The following is a 26,889-nucleotide window of genomic DNA, read 5'->3' on the forward strand; positions in this document are numbered from 1 at the left end:
AAGGGGACTGGTACTCAGCTGACACTAGTTCAGTTCATGCTCCAAACTATTTTAGTCACTTTGAACTAAAGAGGCTTTGAAGGGCTTTTCAGGTCTCTCACTACCACCTGATGTTAGCAACCTGTTATGCGGGCCAAAAAAGGAAGAGGTAAGAGGTAAGAAGAAGAAGAGGTAAGCTCTTCTTCCCAGAGCTATAGCGTCTCCTCGTCACGCATACAAAGACGAGACCTTCCCAAAGACCCCAACACAGCCTTTATGTTTTGAAATCAAACAATGCCTGTCATGCCACAAAGGACTTTTACATAGATTATTGGGTTTGATTTAATCACCATGGAAATTCTGTGAACGAGGTCATTCAGGCAGTACGATCACCTATTGATAAAAATTTCAAAACCATTGAACATATATATCCAAATGATAAAGGGCCACCAGCCATCTACCACAATGGATGAAATGAGGCACAAAGCAAGGTGCGCAATGATTGAATTTAACTCTGGGGAACAGGAGGAGGAGATGTATATACTTACTGAATGCATTCTGCCTGCCAAGGGCTATGCCAATATTCTATTCTTATTATCTTGATTCGTTTCATCCCCCAACAAATCTTTCTTGTAGGAACCCCCAATTATAAATGACAAAATTGAATCATGATGGTTAAGCACAATTAATATGTGACAGAGCCAAAATCTGACCCCATTCTCTGGGCCATGACACTTTAATTCCCTCCTTAATGTTCCAAGAGCTTCCCGCAGGGGAAAATCCAGTCACATATAAAGGACTGGAGTGGGGGGGAGGGGTCAGAAAGTCATCAGACTTTCCAACAGCAGCAGCAGAAGCTGGGCGACAGGAGACATTACCTTGGAATTCTTACAGAAGCGTTTGCCTCCTTAGTGGCTCCATAATACAAACTCTCCATTAGTACAAAGTACAGAGTAGAATGGAAATAAATGCTTGGAGATATACAAAGCCTCCTAAAGTGACTGACGGCAAGGAACAATTGGAGCAGGTTCCGGGAGGGACTCTAGGGAGATGGGAACCAGTAGATCACCTGGCAGGTTTGCCTGAAGGGAAAACTGAACTGAGAGACGTTTTCCATAGCTATTGGAAAGGTTAGCAAGTACGAAAACAGAAATCTGAACAAGAAAGGAAAGATAATCATGGTACACTACTGGGCCAGAAGCGAACGACAATAGAACAACCATAGACTTAGCAGAAAAACAAAACCCTGAGTATTTGTTCAGAGAATATTAAAACCATACCGTGAGGAAGGAGAAAGGGAAGATGTTAACGTACGAGGGAAGATAAAAGAGAGGAATCCTTATTCAGAACAGGAAGTCAGTAGATAGGCAAATCTGAAATATCAAGACACAGGAGAACATGCACCTCACTTCGAAGAATTATGGTAAGGACCAGAAGAAATACCTAAAGGATAGAAAGGACTTTTTCATGGAGAGGGAGAATCAGACATGGCAAAAAGTTGACAAGAGTCTGCTGCTTTTCATTACAACTCGTACTGTTTGATTTTTAATCTAGGTTATTACCTTGTTATAAATGCAAAACACATTAGAAAAAGAAATATCTCTCAGAACCAGGTCTCCCACATGTTGAAACCAGTCTATCTGCAAATCACAGGCAAGATTTGCTAAAATGCAAAGTAAGTCTCACTTAAGAATGACAAAATCGGGACTGGTTCATGAATTAGTTTCATTAGAGTGAATTTTTTTTTTAATTTTTTTTCAACGTTTATTTATTTTTGGGACAGAGAGAGACAGAGCATGAACAGGGGAGGGGCAGAGAGAGAGGGAAACACAGAATCGGAAACAGGGTCCAGGCTCTGAGCCATCAGCCCAGAGCCTGACGCGGGGCTCGAACTCACGGACCGCGAGATCGTGACCTGGCTGAAGTCGGACGCTTAACCGACTGCGCCACCCAGGCGCTCCATAGAGTGAATTTTTTTTTAATTACAGTTTCAGTGAAGTTCTCTACTGGTGTTGTTTATAATTTCTAATTTCTATCATCTTTTGCCCATTTATTCTAGTACATCCAAAAATTATAGCTTAAGCTTTTTAGGAAACCATTTTTTTGCAGAGGGATGGGCCTGTTTGTATATAGTTTACCATCCACATGTACACTCGAGTCCTTCAAACCAGCCTTTACCTTACAAGGCTTTTTCCTGTCAGCCTACAGGGAAGTCTTCTTTCGATGAATTTACAGAGCACTGATCATTCATCTGTTCGTTCAACCAATGGTATTGAACACCTACTGTGCACCAGAGATTAATTCAACATTTAGTTCTAAAATTCATACATTTTTCCATTTTATATATTATGTCCAAGCAGTTGGAAAAACGTAACCCATGAATAATCGTAGCCCCTTCACTTAGGCTCTGGGCTTTCTACTTCTTTGAATTTCCTGCAAGGCTGCACATAGTGTTGACCCCACATCAGTGTGTATGTAGCAGTCATAGCTCTTCCATTCTGGCACAGCCGTAGGTTTGCTTAATAGGTCAGAAACTCTTTGATAACAGAAACCACATCTTCGTCATCCTGTCTCACTGGTTCACAGGCTTGGTGTCAGGTAGGAACTCAGTAATTCTATTTAAAAAAATTTTTTTAATGTTTATTCATTTTTTGAGAGAGAGAGAGAGACAGAGACAGAGCATGAGCAAAGGGAGGGCAGAGAGAGAGGAAGATACAGAGTCCAAAGCAGGCTCCAGGCTCCGAGCTGTCAGCACAGAGTCTGACACGGGGCTCGAACTCACAAACTATGAGATCATGACCTGAGCTGAAGTCGGACACTTAACTGACTTAGCCACGCAGGTGCCCCAGTGATTCTATTTTTAATGAACAGTATATTCATAAGCATTTTCTGAATGAATAAACAAGTGAATGTCAATAATGGAATTAATTCTCTATCTCAATCGCTTTAAACCCCATTAAAACCCACTTTTACAGTAGGAGTATGGTCATCAAATCAGAGTACTTCAATTTTTCTTAAACTCGTAAGAGCCAAGAATGATAATATTAGGGAAATTTCTTCTTGGAGGACCATATGAAATTATGACCCAACTCAATTATTCCTTTCCTAAATGACACGATTCCTTTTGAAAGTTCTTAGATAAAACGATTTTTTGTCATATTTAATTTTTATTTTAATTCAGGTTGGTTACCATACAGTGCTATATTAGTTTCAGATATACAATATAGTGATTCAACACTTCCATACATCACCCTGTGCTCATCACAACAAGTGCCCTCCTTCATCCCCATCACCTGTTTCCCCCATCCCCCCCCATCTCCCCTCTGGTAGCCATCAGTTTGTTCTCCATCATTAAGAGTCTGTTTCTTAATTTGTCTCTCTTTTTTCCCCCGTTTGCTCATTTGTTTTGCTTCCTAAATTCCACATATGAATGAAATCATGGTATTTGTCTTCCTCTGACTGATGCATTTCACTTAACAAAACACTCTCTAGATCCATCCGTGTCATCGCAAATGGCAAGATCTCATTCCTTTTTGACTGAATTCCATTATCTATATCTATATCTATAGATATAGCATCTATCTATATATATAACACACATACATATATATATAGGCGCATATATATATATATATATATATATATATATATATATATATATATGTAACATCTTTCTATTTCCATTCACCTATTGATAGATACTTGGGCTGATTCCATAATTTGGTTAAGGTAAATAATGCTGACATAAACATAGGAGTTCATGTATCCCTTTGAATTCGTGTTTTTGTATTCTTTGGATAAATACCCAGTAGTGTGACTTGGGGGAACTCCACACTGTTTTCCATATTGGCTGTACCAGTCTGCATTCCCACCAACAGTGCACAAGTGTTTCTTTTTCTCCATATCCTTACCAACACCAGTTGTCCCTTGAGTTGTTGATTTTAGCCATTCTGATAGGTGTGAAGTGATAGCTCATTGTGGTTTTGATTTGCATTTTCTTGATGATAAGTGATGTTGAGCACCTTTTCATGTGTCTGTTGGCCATCTGGATGTCTTCTTTGGAGAAATGTCTGTTTGTGTTTTTTGCCTATGTTGTAATTGTATTATTCTGTTTTGGGGTGTTGAGTTTTAGAAGTTCTATATATATTTTGCATACTAACCCTTTATCAGATATGTTATTTGCAAATCTCCTCTCCCATTCTGTAGGTTGCCTTTTAGTTTTGTTGATTGTTTCTTTCACTGTGCAGAAGCTTTTTATTTTGATGTGATCCCAATAGTTTAGCTTAGCTTTTGTTTCTCTTGCCTGAGAAAAAGTTCCTATGACAGATGTCAAAGAGGTTACTGCCTGTGCTCTCTTCCAGGATTTTAATGATTTCAGGTCCCACATGTAGGTAGGTATTTAATCCACTTTTTAATTAATTTTTTCTGTATGGTGTAAGAAAGCAGTCCAGTTTCTTCCTTTTGCATGTAGCTGTCCAGTTTTCTCAACACCATTTGTTGAAGAGACTGTCTTTTTTCCCATTTGATATTCTCTCCTGCTTTGTCAAAGATTAATTGACCATATAATTATGGGTTTATTTCTGGGTTTTCTATTCTGTTCTAGTGATCTATGTGTCTGTTTTTGTGCCAGCACCATACTGTTTTGATTATTACAGCTTTGTCACATAACTTGAAGTCCAGAATTGTGATGCCTCCAGCTTTGCTCTTCCTTTTCAAGGTTGCTTTGGCTATTCGAGGTCTTTTGTGGTTCCATACAAGTTTCAGACTTATTTGTTATAAGTTCTGTGGAAAATGCTGGTGGTATTCTGATAGGGATTGCATTACATGTGTAGATTGCTTTGGGTAGTGTAGACATTTTAGCAATATTTGATCTCCCAATCCGTGAGCATGGTATGTCTTTCCATTTCTTTGTGTCCTCTTGAATTTCTTTCGTCAGTGTTTTATAGTTTCAGAGTACAGGTCTTTCACCTCTTTGGTTAGGCTTATTCCCAGGTATCTTATTATTTTTGGTGCAGATGTAAATGGGATTGTTTTTCTTAATTTCTCTTTCTGCAGTTTCATCATTAGTGTATATGAACACGGCAGATTTCCATACACCGATTTTGTATAATTGCAACTTTATTGAATTAGTTTATCAGTCCTAGCAGGTTTTTTTTGGGGGGGGGGTGGGTGGGTCTTTCTGGTTTTCTGTATATAGTATCATGTCATCTGCAAATAGTGAAAGTTTACTTCTTCCTTGCCGACGTGGATGCCTCTTATTTCTTTGTGTTATCTGATTGCTGTGCCTAGGACTTCCAGTACTATGCTGAATAAAAGTGTTAAGAGTGGACATCCTGGTCTTGTTCCTGACCTTAGGGGAAAAAACTCTCAGTTCCTTCCATTAAGGATGATATTAGCTGTGGTTTTTTTAATAAATGGCCTTTATTACAGTGAGCTATGTTCCCTCTAAACCTACTTTGTTGAGGGTTTTATCATGAATGGATGTTGTACTTTGTCAAATGCTTTTCCTGTGTCTATTGAAATGATCACATGGTTCTTATCCTTTCTCTTATTGATGGGATGTAGCACATTGATCAATTTGCGAATACTGAATGACTTTGGAACAAATCCCACTTAACCATGGTGAATGTTTTCTTTAATGCATTGTTGAATTTGGTTTGCTAGTATTTTGTTGAGGATTTTTGCATGTATGTGCATCAGGGATATTGGCTTATAGTTCTCTTTTTTTTATCTAGTTTTGTATCAGGGTAATGTTGGCCTCATACAATGAATTTTGAAGTTTTCCTTCTTTTTCTCTTTTTGGAATAGTTTGAGAATGGTTATTAACTCCTCTTTAAATGTTTGGTAGAACTCACTTGTGAAGCCATCTGGTCCTAGACTTTTGCTTGTTGGGAGTTTTTTGATTACTGATTCCATTTATTTGCTGGTTATAGGTCTGTTCAAATTTTCTATCTTCCTGTTTCAATTTTGGTAGTTTTTATGTTTCTAGGAATGTATCCATTTCTTCTAGGTTGTCCAATTTGTTGGTACATAGTTTTTCATAATATTCTCTTATTATTTTATTTGTATTTCTGTGATTATTGGTTGTTATTTTTCCTCCCTCATTTGTGACTTTGAGTCCTTTCTTCTTTTTCATGAGAAGTCTGGCTAGAAGATTGTAAATTATATTGATTTTTGTTTTCAGAGAACCAGCTCCTAGTTTCACTGACCTGCTCTATTGTGTGTGTGTATGTGTGTGTGTGTTTAGTTTGATATCATTTATTTCTGCTCTTATCTTAATTATTTCCTTCCTTCTGCTTGTTTTAAGTTTTGTTTGTTGTCCTTTTTCTAGCTCCTTCAGGTGTAAGGTTATGTTGTTTATTAGAGAGTTTTCTTGCTTCTTGAGATAGGCCTGTATTGCTACAAAGTTCCCTCTTAGAACCACTTTTGCTGTATCTCAGAGGTTTTGCACCATTGTGTTTCCATTTTCATTTGTTTCCACGTACTTTTTAATTTCTTCTTTGATTTGCTTGACCCATTCATTATTTTGTAGCATGTTATTTAACCCCTATGTATTTGTGGTCTTTCCAAATTATTTCTTGCGGTTGACTCATAGTTGTATGGTGCTGTGTCGGAAAAGACGCATGGTAGGACTTCAATCTTCCTTAATTTGTTGAGGCTGGTTTTGTGGGCTAATATATGATCTATTCTGGAGAACGCTCTGTGTGCACTTGAAAAGGATGTGTATTCTGCTGGTTTAGGATGGGATGTTCTGAAAATACCTGTTAAATCCATCTGCTCCAACGTGTTGTTCAAAACCATTGTTTCCTTGTTGATGTTCTATTTAAATGATCTGTCCCTTGCTGTAAGTAGGGTGTTGAAGTCCCCTACTATCATTGTGTTATTCCTGATTAGTTCCTTTATGTTTGTTATTAACTCTTTTATGCAGTTGGGTGCTCCTAGGTTGGATGTGTAAATATTTATAATTGTTACGTCTTCCCATTGGATTGTCCCCTTTATTGTGATATAATGCCCTTCTTTGTCTCTTGTTACAGTCTTTGTTTTAAAGCCTATTCTGCCCAATGTAAGTATTGCTACTCTGGCTTTCTTTTGACATCCATTTACAAGACAGATGTTTCTTCACCCCCTCACTTTCAATCTGCTGGTGTCTTTCACCTGGGTCTCCTGGAGGCAGCAGATAGACGGGTCTTGTTGTTTTTATCCATTCTGTCACCCTATGTCTTTTGATTGTAGCATTTAGTCTCTTTATGTTCAAATTAGTTATTGAAAGATAGGTATTTAGTGACATTAAATAAATCAAGTTTTCAAGTAGATCCAACTTCTGACTCTTTTACAACAGTGGCCTATCAATGAAGTCATTTGTCTGGAATTACCATCATAATTCAGGATAATTTGTTTTATTTTCTAAAAATACAATGCTCCTTAAACATTCGGTCTTAGAAGCTCCATACTTGACTAACATTATGTCATCTGTGGTGCTGTCTACTTAGTTATCTTGTTATTTTCAGCATGATTCACTTAGACTAGTGGGGGATAGAGAAGGAAAAAAACCACCTTACATACCCATTAATATGTCGGTTACAACGACATCACCACTATGGCTCAACTGTACTATGAGTGATAAAACTTTATTCTTTTAGCTCCAATATTGGTGAAACATCTTGTTGGGACTAGTATGGGATAAAGTTTACTTAAATTAGTCTCGAAAGTGAAGAACTGAATTGGCTAAACAATACATTTCAATTTACAGGCCTCAACTTGAGCCGTAATTTTGTATCAAAATTTTGTATCAAAATTTATTTTGTATCTCCGAGTAATTTTGTATCGCAAGTAAAATTATGTATCAGAGGTATGCAGAAAGGAAAGTAAACTGAGAGAAAGTATACCCAGCAAGGCTGAAGTCTGTTCTAGCAAACAGAGGGCTGATGACATCTCAGTGCAGTGCAGTTCAGGAGAGACACTTCTGTGCCCAGCACCATGGGGAGCAGTGAAGGACCAGCATGAGCCAGTGGATATGTCGCTCACAGTCACTGCAGAGAATGTTATGGAAAGGGCGGTTCACGGGCACAGTCAGGAAGTTAGTCCTACTCCAGGTGGTCAGGGAAAGACTTCTGGAGGGTTTGATTTTTGAGTTTGTTATTTGTTTGTTTGTTTGTTTGTTTGTTTGTTTTGAGAGAGAGAGAACAGGATGGGCAGAGAGAGATGGAAGGAAAGAGAAATTCCTGCTGAGCCTGATGCGGGGCTCCAGCCCACGAACGGTGAGCTCGTGACCTGAGCCAAAATCAAGAGTCGGATGCTCAACCAACTGAGCCACCAGGGTGCTCCTGGAGGGACTGACTTTTAAACAGAGACCTGAAAGATGAGTGGGTGGCGCGAGTCCAGTGATGCTTGAAAAAGCATCACAGGCAAAGGGAACAGCAAGGGGGACGGTCAGAGAATGGGGTGTATTTGAGAAACCACGAGAAGGCCCAGAATTCAGTGTGGTGAGTCTGTCTCAATCCAGGGATGAAAGCAAGCTTCGCAGAGCTGGCATTAGACTACAGCCTGTCGGATTTTGCAGGACCTACCACAGCGACGTGGCCCTGCTGGGCAACAATGACGGCAGCAACATGTCGTCTAAGGGCCGCATATGAACTGCACACAATCAGCCTGCTAGACCAAGAGCTGACGGGCGAGCAGAAAGAGCACCCCACCGGAGTAAGATGCCCTGGGTTCTTTCTGGTCACTCACTGGCCACAGACTTGCTGGGACCCTTGAGGTCTGTGGGCTTCAGCTTCCTCCTAGGTAAAGGGTGGGGCGGGATTCTACAAACTCTGAGACAGGGAGAGTACATACATCTCATCTCCCATGCCTATTCAGTGTCTGCCTCTGGTCCAGGTTTAGGCTTGTTCTCAGCGGTGTCTGCCGAGGGATTAGGGGACTCCAGTGGTAGGGCACAGACCTGCCGCCCTGCTCTGCTCGACCTTCTCTTCCAGTAATAGTATTCTGTGATCCAATGAGAAGATTTGAGCACAGTTTTCACATTAAAAGGTATACGGTTTGGGGCGCCTGGGTGGCTCAGTCAGTTGGGCTTCTGACTTCGGCTCAGGTCATGATCTCACAGTTCGTGGGTTTGAGCCCCGCGTCGGGCTCTGTGCTGACAGCTCAGAGCCTGGAGCCTGTTTCGGATTCTGTGTCTCCCTCTCTCTCTGCCCCCCCCACCCCCCCGTTCACGCTCTGTCTCTGTCTCAAGAATAAATAAACATTAAAAAAAAAAAAAAGGTATACAGTTGGTCTGAATTTCCTGGGCATGTTTTTTCTTGTTAGTAGGAGACATAAAGAGCAAAAGACCTAAAAGGCAGAAGGCCAGGAAGAAGAGGCAAGGAAAGTCGGGATCTGGATGATACCAAAATGAGTAATAGCTTTTCAACGAGTTCATACCATCATATTTTAAATATTTGGATTTTCCTTCTAACACACGTAATTTTGAAATGCAATCTGTTCTTCATTATATACCTAATTTGTCAAGTCTATTACTCTTGGCTAGATTTCAGGTGGCTTATAAACAGCTCATGCAGGCAAGGGAGAAACAGCCACAGAGCTTCTGCCTGAGCCTGTGCTAACAGACGTGAACCCCCAGCCCCCCGTTACAGGACAGACGCCCAGGCCCGCCTGCTCACTCATCCCTCAAAGAGGAGACATCAACATACAAACACGTTCACGTTACCTGGGCTTGAATCATGTGCTGAAAAGGTCATGAAGGGGCTCCTGGGTGGCTCAGTCAGTTGGGCATACGACTTCGGCTCAGGTCATGATCTCACAGCTCATGAGTTCAAGCCCCGTGTCGGGCTCTGTGCTGACAGCTCAGAGCCTGAAGCCTGCTTTGGATTCTGTGTCTCCCCTCTCTCTCTGCCCCTCCCCCGCTTGTGCACATGCTCTCCCCCCCCCCCCGCCAAAATAAATAAATTGTTAAAAATGGCCCATGCAGGTTTAAAATACTATGCATTTAAGTAGCACCTAGAATGTAACAGAACGTTTAAAATATGTGTGTGTGTGTGTGTGTCTGTATAGCACAAATATATTAAGCTGGACCCTTAAACTGGCTGCCCCTGTTGCATGTTGAGAAAACCAAGTCTCTGAGGGCAGAGCAGTCAGGTGACCCTTCTCCACCTCCTGAACCCTATATGCGCAGCAGACCCTCGATGCCGTATTTTTCCACTAAACAATCTACAATTTTCCTGATCTGGCTGTTTCAGATTAAGGCAGCTCCACATACCCACCCAGAGATGTTCCTTGAAGAAATGCTCTCGACAGCACCTGAAGTGATTCTTTCGCTTCTTCATTTTGAAATTATCTCGCCCCCCTTTCCCTTCGTCATACCAGTCCACCAAAGTTACTGCTAACTAATCTGGGGAGTCCAATGCATCCCTGCAGGTCAGCCAGTCTTGGCTCTGCTCACATACCCCTGTGCCTGGACAGGGTGACAATGAGATATCTCCCTCTACAACAGAGGCGTTACAACGGGCTACAACGTTCTGCGCAGAATTACCAGCACTAGCTGGTTATAAACGACAGCTACGGTCTGTGACCTGTAACTTCAATGTGTTTGAAAATGGGGATAAATCCAATCCTTCCGCCATCTGTGGGATCACAGAGCAAGGGAAGAGCTACGAGAGAAATTCCTGAGAGACTTCTTATCTAGAAGCTAGTGGCACGGCCTGGATTACCAGGCTGTTGCATGACTGTGACCGGAAACAGCCCTGAGAACAGCTGAGTCCATCAAGTATGGGTGTGGGTCAAGTGAAGCAAAATTCAAGGGGTCAGAGGTCCTAAAGATTCAGAGGTTTGGGCTACATCCCTGCCCCACTCCCCCCCCAAACACTTTGGAGGATGGGAAGGCAGTAAAGTGATGTTCTTCCTGGTCCCGGGTCAACTCAAGCTGGAACAGCATAATCTTCAGGTCTGAATAATGGTAATTAATTTTCCCCACTACTAACAACCGCTTACTATTTTTATAAAACACAGTTCTAATTCACTCCCCTTCAACTTTCTCGTTCTGGGGGCGATATTGCATTCTCTAAGGTACACGCTCTCCTTTTTTTTTTTATTGTGGTAAAATAGATATAATGTAACATCTGCCATTGTAACGGTCCTTAAGTGTGCAGTCCTGTGGCATTCAGCACATTCACGTTGGTTGCACACGCTCTCTGCTGTAACAGATACCTTCCACTACATCGTTTTTTGTTTTGTTTTTTTTTTTTTAACGAGGGATAGATTACTGACCTCTCACTTCCCGCTGCTGATATTCTTTGTTTTTAAGAACGGGGTGTGAAATCCACATCCACGGATGGTGCTTGCGGAGCTGAGGAAGCATGTAATGGGTCACAAACCCCACCGAGCCAGCCAGGGCAAACAGCACGACACTGAGAAATGGCTGTGATACAAGAGGACAAATGTCACGGTTTAGCCTCGCAGGACAGGGGAGGGGTGTCCATGAATATCACGTAACACTGCTGGCCTTCCCTCTTCCCTCTAACGGAACAGAGAGGCAACCCTGGGCTTGTTTCTGAAAATTTCTTCCATACAAAACCACCCTGTACTGGGAGCCCCTAAGTAGGGGGTGGAGAGCTGGCCTACTAAGTTCAGAGGCCAAGGGAACTCTGCCCTTTAGATTTTGTTACTGTTGTTTTTAAAAGAAGAGGCGGAGAGTAACAAACGTAGCTAATAGACTTTCCTTGTTGGAAAGAGAGCTCCTAAGTGTGTAATACTTTTATATGGAGACAGTAACTGTCTGTTGGAACCTCCAGCCAGAATCCCCACCTAGAGCTCTCCACTTTTGTTTTTCTACCTGAAAACCATGTTCCCGAATGCCTTCTGGCTTGGGGACCTCAGTCTCCCTCCTGATTTGGTAATGCCTTCAGTCCTGCTCCTGGCAGTGAGCTGTGGGCCTGTCTTACCACTGCGGGGTTCTAGGACATGCGCTGTTACTCTAGCAAATAACACAGCTCCCCAGATGCCGGAGGACAAGGGATAAAACACTTGAACCCATTTGCCGTGTGAACCAAATCTCATCTGGGACGTAATTCTTCACAGCACAATAGCCACGTTCCTTAAACCTCTCAGCTGGTGTTGTGTTTTCCTCTCCTGGCTCTACTACCCTGACGATGCCCTGGAGTCCCACAGCCGGCTCTGTTATTAGGGAGAATAAGGAGGCAGGGGAGTATAAAGCCGAAGGGATACATACTCGCAAGGACAGGAACACAGTGCTGGCACTGATTGCAAATGACAGAACGGCAGCCACTGAGCAGATAATGAGATCCGATTTTAAGATATCCTTCTGCAAAGAGAGAACCAACTGTAAAGTCTGCTCTTTGTTTCTCTCCGTAACTCTGTAGTCACCAGGTAAGTCAGGAGACAGATACCGACTCTGGATAACCCACTTTTCAAACACATCACCTACCTGGTATGTTCCCAGGGGCACACCCTGGGTGGACCACCAGGAAGAACAAGGCAAAGGGTGGGGAATGGGGAATGCACACTGTGAGGTTAGCCTACGTCTGCTAACCACGGCAGAAAAAAAAGCGTTCCACGTGTGTAGGAGGCATAAGGTTCTTCCCTACAAACACAGGCCAAAGACAAGATGTCATGGTCTGATGAAGGAGGGTGAAGTGCTCATGATCGCTACTCGGCTTTAGCATGCTTATATGCATGCTGTTGGCCAAACAGAAGCCTCTGACACATTTGCTTATTTCTTTTTTAAAAAAACATTTTTTTACTGTTCATGTTTTGAGAGAGAGGGAGACAGAGCACAGGCGGGTGAGGAACACAGAGAGAGGTAGCCACAGAATCCAAAGCAGGCTCCAGGCTCCGAGCTGTCAGCACAGAGCCCAACGCGGGGCTCCAGCCCACGAACTGCGAGATCATGACCCGAGCCGAAGTTAGACGCTTAATCGACCGAGCCACCCGGGCATCCCTGCTTATTTCTTTGGTCCAGAACAGATTTCACATTTTAATTCACCAGTCAGATTGGGTTAAGGCCACCTCCAAATAATTTAAATATACACATACTATTGGCACATATGCAGAAAATGAAATGTTAGTAAGTTGCTGATAACTTCCCTTCGCATAAAATTGTGGCGTGAGCAGGGTCTCGGGAAAACAAAGCAAAGTTAGGCCAAAGAACATCATTAATCCTGCAGCTATATGGAGAATGGACTAAGATGCATCTTAGAGATATAAAGGACCATCACATTTTTTTCTATCTACAGAGGCCAGTTCACTACAGTTCACAATTATTGAACATTTTGAGATGTCACACAGTTACCTGAAAACTCTAAACCATCATTATAAATATATCAATATCTCATATTGAAAGGGAATTATGCCTCTTAAATAATTGTTTATCCACCAGAAACCTGTATCTCTGTATGTCTGTTTCCCTACAACCCATTTTTTTTTTTCTTTTCTGGTTTTTAAAATGAAAATGTGGAGTTCTTGCAAATCACGCTACTGGCTTTCTGACTGAATTAACACCCAAAGTGATAGGAAGGAGTCAGAAAGGCAGTTTAAATGGAGCAATAATGACCTGGAACCATCTGATGGAAAAGTCAACATGGCTTGGTTAAAGCAACTAATCATACAGGGAAGAGATAACAGTCCCAGCATCAATTCATCAATTATCTGCTAAAGTTGTTTTACAATTCATGTGCAGGCATTAAATATGGGAGCAATTGTATCGTGATAAACTAAATTCTAGATTTATTCTTAGTGATGGTAAGAATAATATGGTAAAAGAAAATGGTAAGAATCCCCCTGATTTTTTGGGCAGGGCAAATCACAATGATTTTTTAGTCGGAATCCTCATAAAACTTTTATAATCACGGGATTTTCATCAAAACTTTACTATGAATAAATGGACAAAATTCAGGTATCTCCTTGCATTCAAAGATTTACACAAGGCCAGGCCTTCCCAGAGGAAAGATCTATAACTCACTGACTCTTTAGGCTATGAAGATAAGTGAATTTTTCCTTCCTCTTCTATACTGACATGGTTTTATGTCATTTAAAAATTACTGAATGCTTGTATGGAAACCAATTTGCCAATAAATTTCATGTTTAAATGAATGAATGAATGAATGAATGAATAAATAAATAAATAAATAAATAAATAAATAACTGTGAATGCTTAGGCACTTGGATGGCTCAGTCGGTTAAGTATCCAACTTCAGCTCAGGTCATGATCTCCCGGTTCCATGAGTTCAAGCCCCACATCGGGCTCTGTGCTGTCAGTGTGGAGCCTGCTTCGGATCTTCTGTCCCCCTCTCTCCCCCTCCGCCACTTGAGTGTGTGTGTGCATGTGTGTGTGTGTTTGCCCCTCTTCCTCTCTCTCAAAAATAAACATTAAAGAATTTATTCTAATTACTGAATCCTTATCCGAAAGGAAGATAAACATTTTCCCAAATATTCTAATTGAAAAGTAAGTCTTATCTATAACTGACCAACCATTCTTGCCTAAAGGCAAAATAGTGGGCCATGAGGGCAGCTGGTGAGGGGAGGAGGCTTACATTTCTAGGTTTCTTAAAGCAAGAGAATGAGCTCTGATTATTGGTATTTTTTTCACAGTTGGATGATATATAGGAATTCTACTGATTTTAGTCTTTATTTACAAAAATGTTCCTCCTGCCCATTTCTTTCCTGTATTGTTTTTATTTTTTTAAGTTAGAGAGAGAGAGAAAGAGAGGGAGAGAGAGAGAGGGAGAGGGAGAGAAACAGAGAGAGAGAAAGAGAGCGCACACCTGTGCAGGAGCGGGGGAGGGGCAGAGAGAGAGAAAGAGAGAATGTTAAGCAGGTTCCATGCTCATCATGGAGCCTGATGTGGGGCTCAATCCCACAACCCTGGAATCACGACCTGAGCTGAAATCAAGACTGAGCCACCCAGGTGCCCCTGTATTGTTAGCTTTATTCTTTTTTTTTAAATTAAAAACATTTTTTTATGTTTATTTTTGAGAGAGAGACAGACAGACAGACAGAGACAGAACATGAGCAGGGGAGGGGCAGAGAGAGAGGGAGACACAGAATCTGAAGCAGGCTCCAGGCTCTGAGCTGTCAGCACAGAGCCCGACATGGGGCTTGAACTCAAGAACCACTAGATCATGACTTGAGCCAAAGTCTGAGGCTTAACCAACTGAGCCACCCAGATGCCCCTCTATTGTTATTTTGAACAACTTTCTTGAGGTGTGACTGACATACAAAACCCCTGCACATACATAAAGTGTACCATTTGATGAGTTTTGACACGTGGATATCCCCATGAAAACCACAACCACAATGAAAATAAGTAGCACAGCCATGGTGCCCTAAAGTTTCCTCTCCCGACCTTTTCTAACCTACACCCCCTTTTCTCCTCTGTCTGGAGACAACCACTGATCTGCAACATCTCAGTGGTTTATTTCCTTCCCTAGAATGCAATATAAATTTACTTGGAAATGCAATAGATCTAGAAGAGGCAAAAACAACTTTGAAAAGGAAGAACAAAGTTGGAGGATATACAATATCTGATTTGAAGACTTATTACAAAGCTGCAGGAATCAGGCCTTGATGGTATTCGCATAAAGTATACATCTTGATCAAGAGAACAGAACAAAGAGCCCAGACATAGGCGAAAACATACACAGTCAATGGATTTTAAACAAAAGTGACAATGTGAAAAAACACCTTTCCTCTAAATGAGGGGAAGGATAATTCTTTCCACAAATGGAATGGGGAAAAAAAACAGAAAACAAAACAAAACAAAAAAACACCTTGACATTTACTTCACATCACACATAAAACCTAAGTCAACGTGCATTATAAACGTAACAAACTGTTACATTTCTCAAGACATAAGAGGAAATCTCAGTGACCTTGGGTTTAGCAAAGCTTTCCCAAGCAAAACACTGAAAAGTGGAACTTTAAAGGGAAAAAAACAGTTATTCAATTGGAGTTCATGAACATTTAAACCAGCTGTTCTTCAAAATACATTGTTATAAAATGAAAAGGCAAGCCAAGACTGAGAAAAGTAGTTGCAAAACACAAACTGCATCTGCAATACATAAAAGCTTCACAAACCAATAGCAAGAAGCCAAACAATTCCCCCATCCCCCTCCCAGCTGCAAACCGGCAAAGTTTTGAGCAGACTCTTCAGCAAAGGCAGTGGCAAATGGTGATTATTGAGCTTTTCAAGCTAGTGCTAATTAATGAAACCACAGACCACTGTGTGAATACTGGTGAAAGTAACATTAGCAAAAGAAAAAGAAAAGGTTCCCTCTTTCCCTACAGCCACCAAAACCCAGATATTATGCTGCTCCAAAAATTGTATTCCTGAAAATGTACTTTTCCTTAGAAATTTTTATACATGTGCCTTTACAAAGAGTATGAAATGCAGATTTTTTTTTAATTTTTTATGTTTGTTTATTTTTGAGAGGGAGACACACACACACACACACACACACACACACGCACAGAGTGTGAGCAGGGGAGGGGCAGAGAGAGAGGGAGACACAGAATCTGAAATGGGCTCCAGGCTCTGAGCTGTCAGCACAGAGCCCGATGTGGGGCTTGAACTCACAAACTGCAAGATCATGACCTGAGGTGAAGTCGGACACTTAACTGACTGAGCCACCCAGGTACCCCGAAATGCAGCAGATTTTTATAAACATATTTTTTCAGTGACACAACGCTACTTACTAATACACAACTATAATTCTTACAAGCACTACTGTTTCATGGGTGTCTTTAAATGCAGTACAGTGCAGCAAATGTGAAAATATTATTTTTGAAAAGGAATCTTGAAAACACCTAGTCATCAGAGATTGTTGTTGTCTCCTATGAAAGTAGCCTGAAACACTGTAAAAAGTTTTTAATTTTGGGTTTCTTACTAAATAATTTTTGCTCATTTAAATACACATTATACAGGGCGCCTGGGTAGATCAGTTGGTTAAGTGTCAGACTTTGGCTCAGGTCATGATCTCGGAGTTCGGGGGTTCGAGCTCTGTGTCAGGTTCTGTGCTGACAGCTCAGAGCCTGGAGCCTGCTTCAGATTCTGTGTCTCCCTCTCTTTTTGCCCCTCCCCACTCGTGCTCTGTTTCTCTCTCTCTCTCTCTCAAAAACAAATAAACATTAATTTTTTAAATAAACAAATAAAAATTAGAGTATGAAACATCTGAGAAAAATGAAAATTTAGACGGTCTCTGCAAATTTTTAGTATGAATTAACATTTCCACTATAGGATAACATAATATTGCAGCACTCTAGGACACAGAGAAGAAAGGGAATAGATCATTCATGATCATTGCATCCTGACACTAACAATATTAGCATTTTTATGCTTTCTGGTTCAGTATTTTTGCCTGCGAATGCTGAGGCATGGTTCTAGCTGTAATCATGATGTATATTATGATTATACATCATACATATACATATATACATCATACGTATTACCTATGCATAGCTTATGCAGGTCTAAGTGTGCATATAATTTTTTATCTTTTTCAACTGTACTTTCTTTTGTAAGCACTACGTATATGTATATTATTGTATAGACTTACTAATAGTCACTTACCAGCGAACTAATTTTCCATCTTGTGATGACCCATAGATGTACACATACAAACAGTGCCATAATGGAAACTTAAAACATTAAATTCATGACTGAAAGGGAATATGCTGTATTTAGTGCAAGCATTCCCCGACTGTTAGGTTCTGGGTTATCTTCCATTTTTTACCATGATGAATTATGCTGCAGTCATGATCTTGATGTACCTAAATCTTTTTTTCATATTTTAAATTCATCCTTTAGACCACCTCTGATAAATCGACTTATTATATTATAGGTGATGAATTTTAGAATTCTTGATAAATTATGCTTTTCCAGATGATTGTAATAATTTACACAAATACAAACAATGTCTAAGAAATCTCATCTTGTCCCAGTTGGCAATATCATTAATTTATCCTGTGCTGATTGAGTGGACAAAAACAACAACAACAACAAAAAACAAAAAACAAAACAAAACAAAACAACTCTCTTACTTTAATCTGTATTTCTTTCTTTATAAGAAGGGTAAATATGGTCCTCACAATTACTTCGAAATATTTTGTCCCTAAAGTGAAATACATATACTGATATCATCTGCTTATAGAGTTTTAACAATTAAAGTGTGAGTTGTTGGTAGAAGAAAGATATTTAACTTTTATCAAATTTGTATTGAATATTTTACCAAATTATTTAATTTTATTATGTTTAAATTAATTAATTTAATTAATTAAACATATAGAAGTATAAAAGTTTTATGGACTCACATCTGTGTGTGTGTATGTGTGTGTGTTTTATTTATTTTCATTTTATAGATTCCAAGTCTGGAAAATCATCCCCTTTCTAGAATTTGAATAAATGTTTGATTTTATTTCATACCTTTTTGGGAAAATTTCTTTTACATTTTTAAAATTGTAAGCCAGGAATACAAAAAAGTGCATAAAATAGATAAATATAATTTAAAAAATAATTATAAAGGGCGCCTGGATGGCTCAGTTGGTTGAGTGTCCAACTCTTGGTTTCAGCTCAAGTCATGATCTCATGGTTCGTGGGAATGAGCCCTGGGTCAGGCTCCTTGCTAACAGTGCAGAGCCTGCTTGGGATTCTCTCTCCCTCTCTCTCTCTCTGCCTCTCCCTTGCTCTCTCTGTCTCAAAATAAGTAATTAAACTTAAAGATAGATAGATAGATAGATAGATAGATAGATAGATAGATAGATAGAAGATAGATAAAAAATAATTATAAAGTAAGCATCTCAGTTACTACCAACTGGTTCAAGAAATCTAGCATTTCTAGTCCTAAGAAATCCCTTTATGCGGCTCTCTGATCACAAACCTTTCTATCCCCTCTTGGGGTTCCGCATTAACGATCCTGACTCCGGTGAAAATAAGTTTCTTGCTTTTTAAACAAGAATGATTTTGCGACTTCCATATGGAATTGTCTGTCTATTTTTACCCAATGGATGGCACTATACGAGACATTTTTGTGTGTGGCTTCCTTTGCTCCACATTACATGGTCAAGACTCACCCGTGCCATTGCATATGGCTCCAGTAAGATCTGTTCTGCTGCACACTAGTCATTGCACTGTTGGTAGAATTTCTAGCGGCTTCAGTTTAGGGCTCTTAGGAATTATTGCTAAAAGGAACAATCCTACGTGTGTGTTCTGGTATAAATGTGCAAGATTTGCTCTGGGATAAAAATCTAAGAGTAAAATTGCTGGCTGCAGTATATATGCATCTTCAACCTTATGATCCCAAACTGTTTCCAAAATATACACAGTGATTCACACCACCACCAGCAGTTCATAAGAGTTCCCTTGCTCTACACTTAACACTGTGGGAACTTTTAATTTTTTGTCAGTCTGGCAAGTGTGAAATGGTAACACAGTGTGCTTTTAGTGTGGAGGTTCCTGATTATTAATTAGCTTACATACATATTCATGTTTTTGGCTACTTTTATTTCCTCTCTTGTGAAGTGCATGTGCAAGCCTTTTGGCCATTTTTTTTTTTTAAATGTTTATTCATTTTTGAAAGACAGAGAGAGACAGAGCACAAGCAGGAGTGGAGTGGAGACAGAGGGAGACAAAGAATCTGAAGCAGACTCCAGGCTCCGCACTGTCAGCACAGAGCCCAACGCGGGGCTCGAACTCACAAACCGCGAGATCATGACCCGAGCCGAAGTCGGACGCTTAACCGACTGAGCCGCCCAGGTGCCGCCTTTTTGGCCATTTTTAATCGACGTATATGGCTTTCTTGTTGATTTATAGTAATTGTGTATTCGTCTCTACACTGGTGCTTTATCTACTATACCTATTTTAAACATTATTTCCCATTCTGTGGCTTATTTTTTTAAGTCTTCTTTTTGGGCATTATTTGATAAGTCAAAGGTCATAATTTTAGTGAACTTCAATTTTGTGTTGTTTTTATTTAAAAAATTCTCCCCTACCCTGGAGGTATCATAAAGATAATTTCCTCTATTATGATTCTAAGCACTCTCAGGTTTTGTAATCTCCTATTTAGGCTTATAACCCTTCTGGAACTGACTTTTAAGCAGAGCATCACAGAGGAGGCCTGTTCTATTTTGTTACTTATGAAGAGCCATTTTGTTGTTTCGTCATTCTGTTCCTCCCTCTGTAGTGAGTAGGAAGTTACACACTGTGTTTCTACTCCTTCAGCAGTTACACTGAACATTCCAATAAGCATACTTCCAATAAGCATTCCAATAAGCATACTTGACTTACCGGTCTTAATCAGGATCTTTATTTGCCTCCGGGACATTACGAAGAATTTTTAAGTCTTGGAGTCCATTTCTCCTTCCATCCAGAGTTTTGTGTTACCCTTGTATGGTTTTGTACGGCTAATGTTTGCTGAAATTTACCAATGTATCTGCCACTTTTTTTTTCTCCTTGTTCTTTCTTGCAAATTAGACTTTCTGTCTGAGACCATCTGAAGAACATCACTCAGAACGACATTTAGCGAAAGTCTCTCGGCTTCTGTTTACGTAAAATATTTTTATTTTGTCCCTGGTTCTTTAATGATATTTTCACTGGGGGCACCAGCACAGAGCCTGCTTGGGATTCTTTCTCTCTCTCCCTCTCTTTCTGCCCCACCTCTGCTCACGCTGTCTCGCTCTCTCTAAATAAACAAACATTAAAAAAAAAAAAATTAAAGATCTTTTCACTGGGCATAGAATTCTACCCTGGCAGATACTTTCTGTATAGGACATTGAATACATCAAACTTCTGGCTTCTATGATGGTTTTGGTAAGGGAGCTTTCCATTCATCATTCACTTGAATGTAATCCATTCTTTTGTTTAATTGCTTTAAGATGGTCTGTGTCTTTGATATCTGCATTTTCACTAAGGTTTGTCCTGTGTGGATTCTCTCTTCCTTGTTTTACCCTGCATGTGATTCACTGGCATTCTTGAGTCCCTAGATCAGTGTCTTCCATCAATTCCGGCAAATTTTCAGATATCATCTCATCAGACATTGATTAGGCTCCAGTCACTCCCGTTTTTCTGGAATTCTGATTACATATATTTTAGATCTTCTTAGTCTGTGTCACCTGTCTTTGTCTTTCTGATGTATTTCCTAATTTTTTTGTCTATTAGTGTTGCATCCTGGGTACTTTCTTCTGTCTTGTAGTTCACTAATTCTCTCACCAGAGGTGTCTAATCTCGTGTGTGTGTGTGTGTGTGTGTGTGTGTGTGTGTGTGTTTACTTCAACTGCTTCATTTTTTGCCATTTTTTTGTTTGTTCATTTAGAAAGGTCTATTTGGTTCTCTTTCAAACATGCTGGATAATTTTAGTATTTTCTATTGTCTGTAAGTTTTACCTCTTATTCCTTTAAACACATTAAGTAGTTTTAAAATGTGTCTGGTAGTTCAAGTGCTTCAAGTACTTGAAGACTTGTTTCTGCTGGTTCCTTGTTTCCTTGTGTAGTTTTTACATTTTTTTAGCGAGAGCTGCTCATTTCCCTTAGAAAAATGGGTTGGGGAACACATGGAGACCTAGGAGGAAAGGATCCTCTAGAGAGGATTTGTGTTTCATTTTGCCATGAGGTGTTCCTAGTTGGGGGCCGCTTCAAATTCACTACATAAATCTAGGGGTTAGGGGTGTCAGAATGTGGACTGAAAGCCCACAGCGGAGCAGACTACAACATCCCAGGGATCCAGGGCCATTGTGTTCAGCACCGAGGCCAGTACCTTGCATTCTCCAGGCACTGCGGAGGATGCAACTGATTCCTTCTGGTTCATCCTCCCACTGAGGGTGGGTGACTCAATGGGTCCCCACTGCACACCCATCTTGGCAGTTTTGGGCTTTCTTTTCTCTTCCCCGCCGTTTGAGGGCTGAACACTGAGGCTCAAGATCCCCTGGTTGGGCAGGTGCTCTTGAGGCAAAAGCAGTTTCCTGCTCTGCTTCCTCCAGGTCTCCCTGTTCACTCAGACTTTGACTTGATAATTCCTTATCTTTTGTCACTTTTTTTTCACATACAAGAAGGACTTTTTTTTTGTATTTTGTTCAGAATTTTCAGTTTTAATCAGCAGAGAGTTTGGCTATAATAAGTCAGCCTGCCATAACGTGAGAGATGGAAAAGTCTCGTTTGATCTTTCTTTTTCTTTCTGGTGAGGGATCAGCACATAAAATCCCTTTTTATCCCTCCCACTGCTAAACAATTACCTCAGCACCATACACTGATTAATCAATTCTTGATTGTGACATGTAATTTTCACATAATACATTCCTATAAATAATTTGTCTCCTTTCTGTGTTTTACTGATTCACTAATCCCATTCTCCACTCTTGGATCAGTCTCATTTTTTTTTTCTTCCGATTACTCAATCTTTATAATATACTCTTAAATCCCAAAGTGCTAAGTTCCTCTTTCTTATTCTTCTTTTTCAGATTTTTTAAAGCTATTATTAATGGCTATTCTTCTAAGTGAATCCTAGAATCATTTCCCCAAGTTGTGAATATAATTCCTCTGGAACTGTTTTGAACTATATTAAACCTATAAATTTATTAGGAAGAATTGACATTTAATAAATCTCGACCTTCCTATCCAAAATCAGGTTATGTCTATTTATCACCACTTATTCAGAAGCTCATTTGCATTTTAATAGACTGCTGTGGTTTTCTTTATTTCTGACATTACTTGGTAAAATCTTTCCTATTATCAATTCATGTATTTTGTTGCCATTGTGAGTGGGATTATGGTCTCATTATATTTTCTAAAGTTATTTCTGATGTGTTAGAATGCTCTTGTTTTTCTAAGTTTCTTTGTCTCTAGGGGTATTTGTGAATTCTTATACTGATCATGATCGATATTTAAAAACTTTGCTGTGCACCTAAATGTATACAATAATGCAATCTACTTTTTTTTTTCTTTTAGGACTTAACACAAGCCAGAACTTCCAAAACAATATTCAATAATATTAAGGTTTTGGCTCCCTATTTTAATGTTGATTCTATGCATATTTAACTAATTAATATATTGGGGCTTAGTACATTGAATATTTAAAATCCATTGTGACATCTTATGTAGTACTTCATGCTCCAACCCTAAAAAAGAAGCTGAAGAAGGCCTCATCCCGGGGCACTGGATGGCTCAGCTGGTTAAGCTTCCGGCTCTTGATTTCGGCTCAGGTCACGATCTCACAGTTCATGAGCATGAACCCCATGTCAGGCTCTAATCTCTCCCTCTCCCTCTGCCCCTCCACCACTCACTCGTTCTTCCTCTCTCTCTCTCAAAAATAAATAATAAAATAAATAAAAATTTTTTAAAAAGCGCTGGTTCCAAACTACACACACAGTAAATATAGACAGCATGGTGCTAGAGAAACCTAGATGATACAACCAGTGGTTACAAAGAAGTTGTTTGAATTGCACAAATAAGAATGAGGTAGTTGTTTGTTTTGTTGGTGGTCTATTTTTTGTTTCTAGGAACTGAGAAAAATAGATACAGTGGAAGTAGCATATCTGAATGGGTGAAGAGTATAGGGATTGAGGAGGATGAGTGAGGATAGAAACAAAGACCAAGGGGCGCCTGGGCGCAGCTCAGTCGGTTGAGCGTCTGACTTCGGCTCAGGTCATGATCTCGTGGTTCGTGAGTTGGAGCCCCACATCGGGCTCTGTGCTGACAGCTCAGAGCCTGGAGCCTGCCTCAGATTCTGTGTCTCCTTCTCTCTGCCCCTCCCCTGCTCATGCTCTGTCTCTCGCTCAAAAACAAATAAACATAAAAAAAAAAACTTAAAAAAAAAAAGAAAGAAAGAAATAGACCAAGCTCATGAGGCAGAGGGATAAGAAGAAACTAAACCAGGAGTGGAAAGTTCACGTTGTTACTAACTGAGTGCATAGCTGGCAATGATCATATGGAAATGTGGAAGCCCACTGATGGAGCTCTAGGTATCTCTAGTTCTCGATCAAGGTCCCTGGAAGACCCGTCTGTGGGGACAGCCTTGTAAACATGCAGATCCCCAGGCCCTGGCACAGGCCAAATGAATCGGAATAGGAGGAAGGGCTGGAAACCTGATCTAAGGAGGCTCCTTAGGGACTTCTCATACAAAGTGAAATTTAAGAAAAGAGGGAGCGAAAAAGAGAGAGCCAGACAGACACAGAGAAATAAAATCAGAGACAAAGAGAGAAATCTTGCACTTGGGCACAAAAGGTTTTATACACCAAACTCTAAAATCTAAATGTGGTAGTCCTATTAAAATATTCTCATTAGACCGGAAGACTTTTCAGAGAGAACACAGGTCACATTAAATCACCTACAGGTTATGTGCGCTTCACTATACAGAGCGTTTCAAAGTGTATGAAAACTGGGGAAGGCAACTCCTAGCCCATCACATCTAAGGAAATGCTGTCAGCCTCTGCAAAGCAACCTTCTTGGTGGATTTCTTCGTTGTCCATACGTTGTTTTCAAGGCAACAAATCAGAAAGCATCCTCCTGATTCCATGAAATCAGGGAACATTTGGGGAGAACAGTTTTTCTCAGATACCTATAGGAAACCTTTGGGGGAGACATCGGGCCATTCCAGGACTTTATGGCAGCTGACCTAGGAATGTCAAGTTTGATCCTGTAAATCTCCTGGTGTAGATGTCAGGGATCAGGTTGCTGATGCGATGTTTCAGTGTCAATGTAGTCCTCCCTTTTTAGCTGCCATCCTATTGGCCCCAGCTGCTTTACCTCCTGCCCTGCTTGTAAACATACCTCTGCTTGTCAAATTCATGAACCACGTCCTTAGTCACAGTGACTGTGCTTTGGTTCCTCAATGTGTTGGCTTGAACTGCACCCACACTCAAAGGCACAGGGGGCTAGGTGTGAAGTTTTTAAATGTTATCCTGTTGCCTGAGTCCTGCACATTGTCTTGAAATTGCGGATTGCAATTGAATCTCATCTAAATTCAACGGCAGTTGTCAGCATCAGGCGCTTGGCACCGTGGAGGCCAAGACAAATGAGACGCATCTCCTGGCTGGAGGCGCCTGCAATCAATGGGTCATTTGCCGCTTTTCCATTGATCCGTCGTTCCTCAAAAACATAGGAAAGGCATGACTTCCAGCCAGCAGATCACCCCAAGCTCAACACTCGAATGGCAGATTACACAACAAATGAGCATTGCTTTTGAAAGTGGTAACGTTTGGAAGATGATACCAAAGACGCTACACCTCCTCAGATGATGTTTGAAACCACCCCAAGCCATTTTCCCGGCGAACAGAAAAGAGCATCCTTCTTCTAAAGTCTCTGTGTTCTGTTCTTCCTTCTTTACCTCTTTCCTTCTCCCCTCACACGCTCCATCCCATAGAGTCGCTCCTCTCTCCAACATCCCAGATGTAAGTCTTAAAACCCAAGGACTCCTCACAAGGGCTGTGCAAGTGTCAGCCCTGAACGTGGGAAGCGCACTCTGAGCTCAGCATGAGGCTGAGGCCAGAAGGTGTGGAGAGGGCTGTGTGGAGCCCATTAGAAACCAGCTTGGCAGATGAACTTTTATTTGTATGCAGCTGGCCTGCTGCCTGGCGCCAGCAGGGGGCAGCATTGACCGAACTCGTTTCATTCAAAGAGCCGAGCAAACTGCCATCAGCTGAGGACCAATGGAGTGACCGTGGCATATATAGCATCTGCCTTCGAGGGGCTGTCAAAGGTCCACACCTGCCAGGTGGCTCAACAGTCCATGTGCCAACTGTAGACCAAGACAAGGCACCTCTCCCTGCACCAGTGGCTGTCATTCCCGCCTAGCCAGGGCCCCGCTGAGAACCTGAGCTTTGCCAGCACGTGCCAGGCCAGGTTAAGCAAAATCCTCATGTACATTATGCAACACAAATATCTCACCACCGAGCCTTTCATCTTCTTAGGAAGAGGGTCGGCGGCCAACTCTTCCAGGTTCTGATGTAGAAATTTAGGAAGCAATCTACAATGAATGAAGGACCTGGAAACGAACAAACGCACAGGTTATACTCTTTAAAGTATGTGCCTGTCACAACGTTCGAGGTAAATAGCCTCACCTGAGACCTCTCACTCCCAGATGACCAAAGCAAGGGCTCGCTCCTTTAATTAATTCATAATAAAGAGGAAGAGGCGTGTATTCAGGTGATCGCAAATCTAATGTTTTGATTCTCAGATTCCCTCCTAATTAAAGGAGTCAAGGACCTCAAGAGGAATGGGCAGCTGATTGCCAACGGCGAAGCTCACAGAGCTTCTCTGTGTCAGCCCATCGGGGCTTCCTCCCCACATAAAAATGGCAGCAAAACTCAACACTTCAGTAAAATATTTGACGTGAAAAACTGCACAAACCACATGTAACTTTTGCCCATTTCCCGCGTCTTTTATTTTGCCGCATGTGGCAGCCTAAAACAATGGTTTCTCTGGCCCCCACACGGTTATGGTCAAAATCAAACATTTGGGAAAATGACATGAGATGATTGCTATCTGAAACTCTAGCATCCCAGGAAGTGTTTCTACTTCCCAAGTGCAAATTTATCAAAGATTTAAAAGACACAATTAGAGGCGCCTGGGTGGCTCAGTCAGTGAAGCATCCGACTCTTGATTTCGGCTCAGGTATTGATCTCACGATTCATGAGTTTGGGTCCTGCATCGGGCTCTGTGCTGACAGTGTGGAACCTGCTTGGGATTCTCTGTCCCCCTCTCTCTCTCCACCCCTCCCCTGCATACTCTCTCTCTCCCCCAAATAAATTTTTTAAAAAAATAATAATAAAAGGCACAATTTAAAGGGAAGATAGTACATTTCAAGTAAAAATAATAAAAGGCACAATTAAAGGGAAGGTAGGAAAGTATTATTTCAAGTGACTAAAGATTACTATTAAATATATTTTAAAATGTGGGCACGGCCCTGTTTGGAACAAA

General features: G+C 40.8%; 1 protein-coding gene across 7 annotated transcripts in view; it reads right to left on the reverse strand.

Annotated features, from left to right (window-relative positions):
• The window catches only part of PCNX2 (pecanex 2), a 326,874-nt gene that overhangs the window by 138,463 nt on the left and 161,522 nt on the right, over positions 1 to 26,889 (reverse strand). For all 7 annotated transcript variants that reach the window (XM_053207265.1, XM_027046909.2, XM_053207264.1 and 4 more), the window contains 3 exons: positions 25,858 to 25,954; positions 12,203 to 12,295; positions 11,242 to 11,392 (listed from right to left, as the gene is read on the reverse strand). In XM_053207265.1, coding sequence (XP_053063240.1) covers positions 11,242 to 11,392; positions 12,203 to 12,295; positions 25,858 to 25,954 — 341 coding nt within the window. The remainder of the gene's footprint in view (positions 1 to 11,241; positions 11,393 to 12,202; positions 12,296 to 25,857; positions 25,955 to 26,889) is intronic.

Source organism: Acinonyx jubatus, chromosome D2, assembly GCF_027475565.1.
Source record: "Acinonyx jubatus isolate Ajub_Pintada_27869175 chromosome D2, VMU_Ajub_asm_v1.0, whole genome shotgun sequence".
Classification (NCBI taxonomy): Eukaryota; Metazoa; Chordata; class Mammalia; order Carnivora; family Felidae; genus Acinonyx; species Acinonyx jubatus.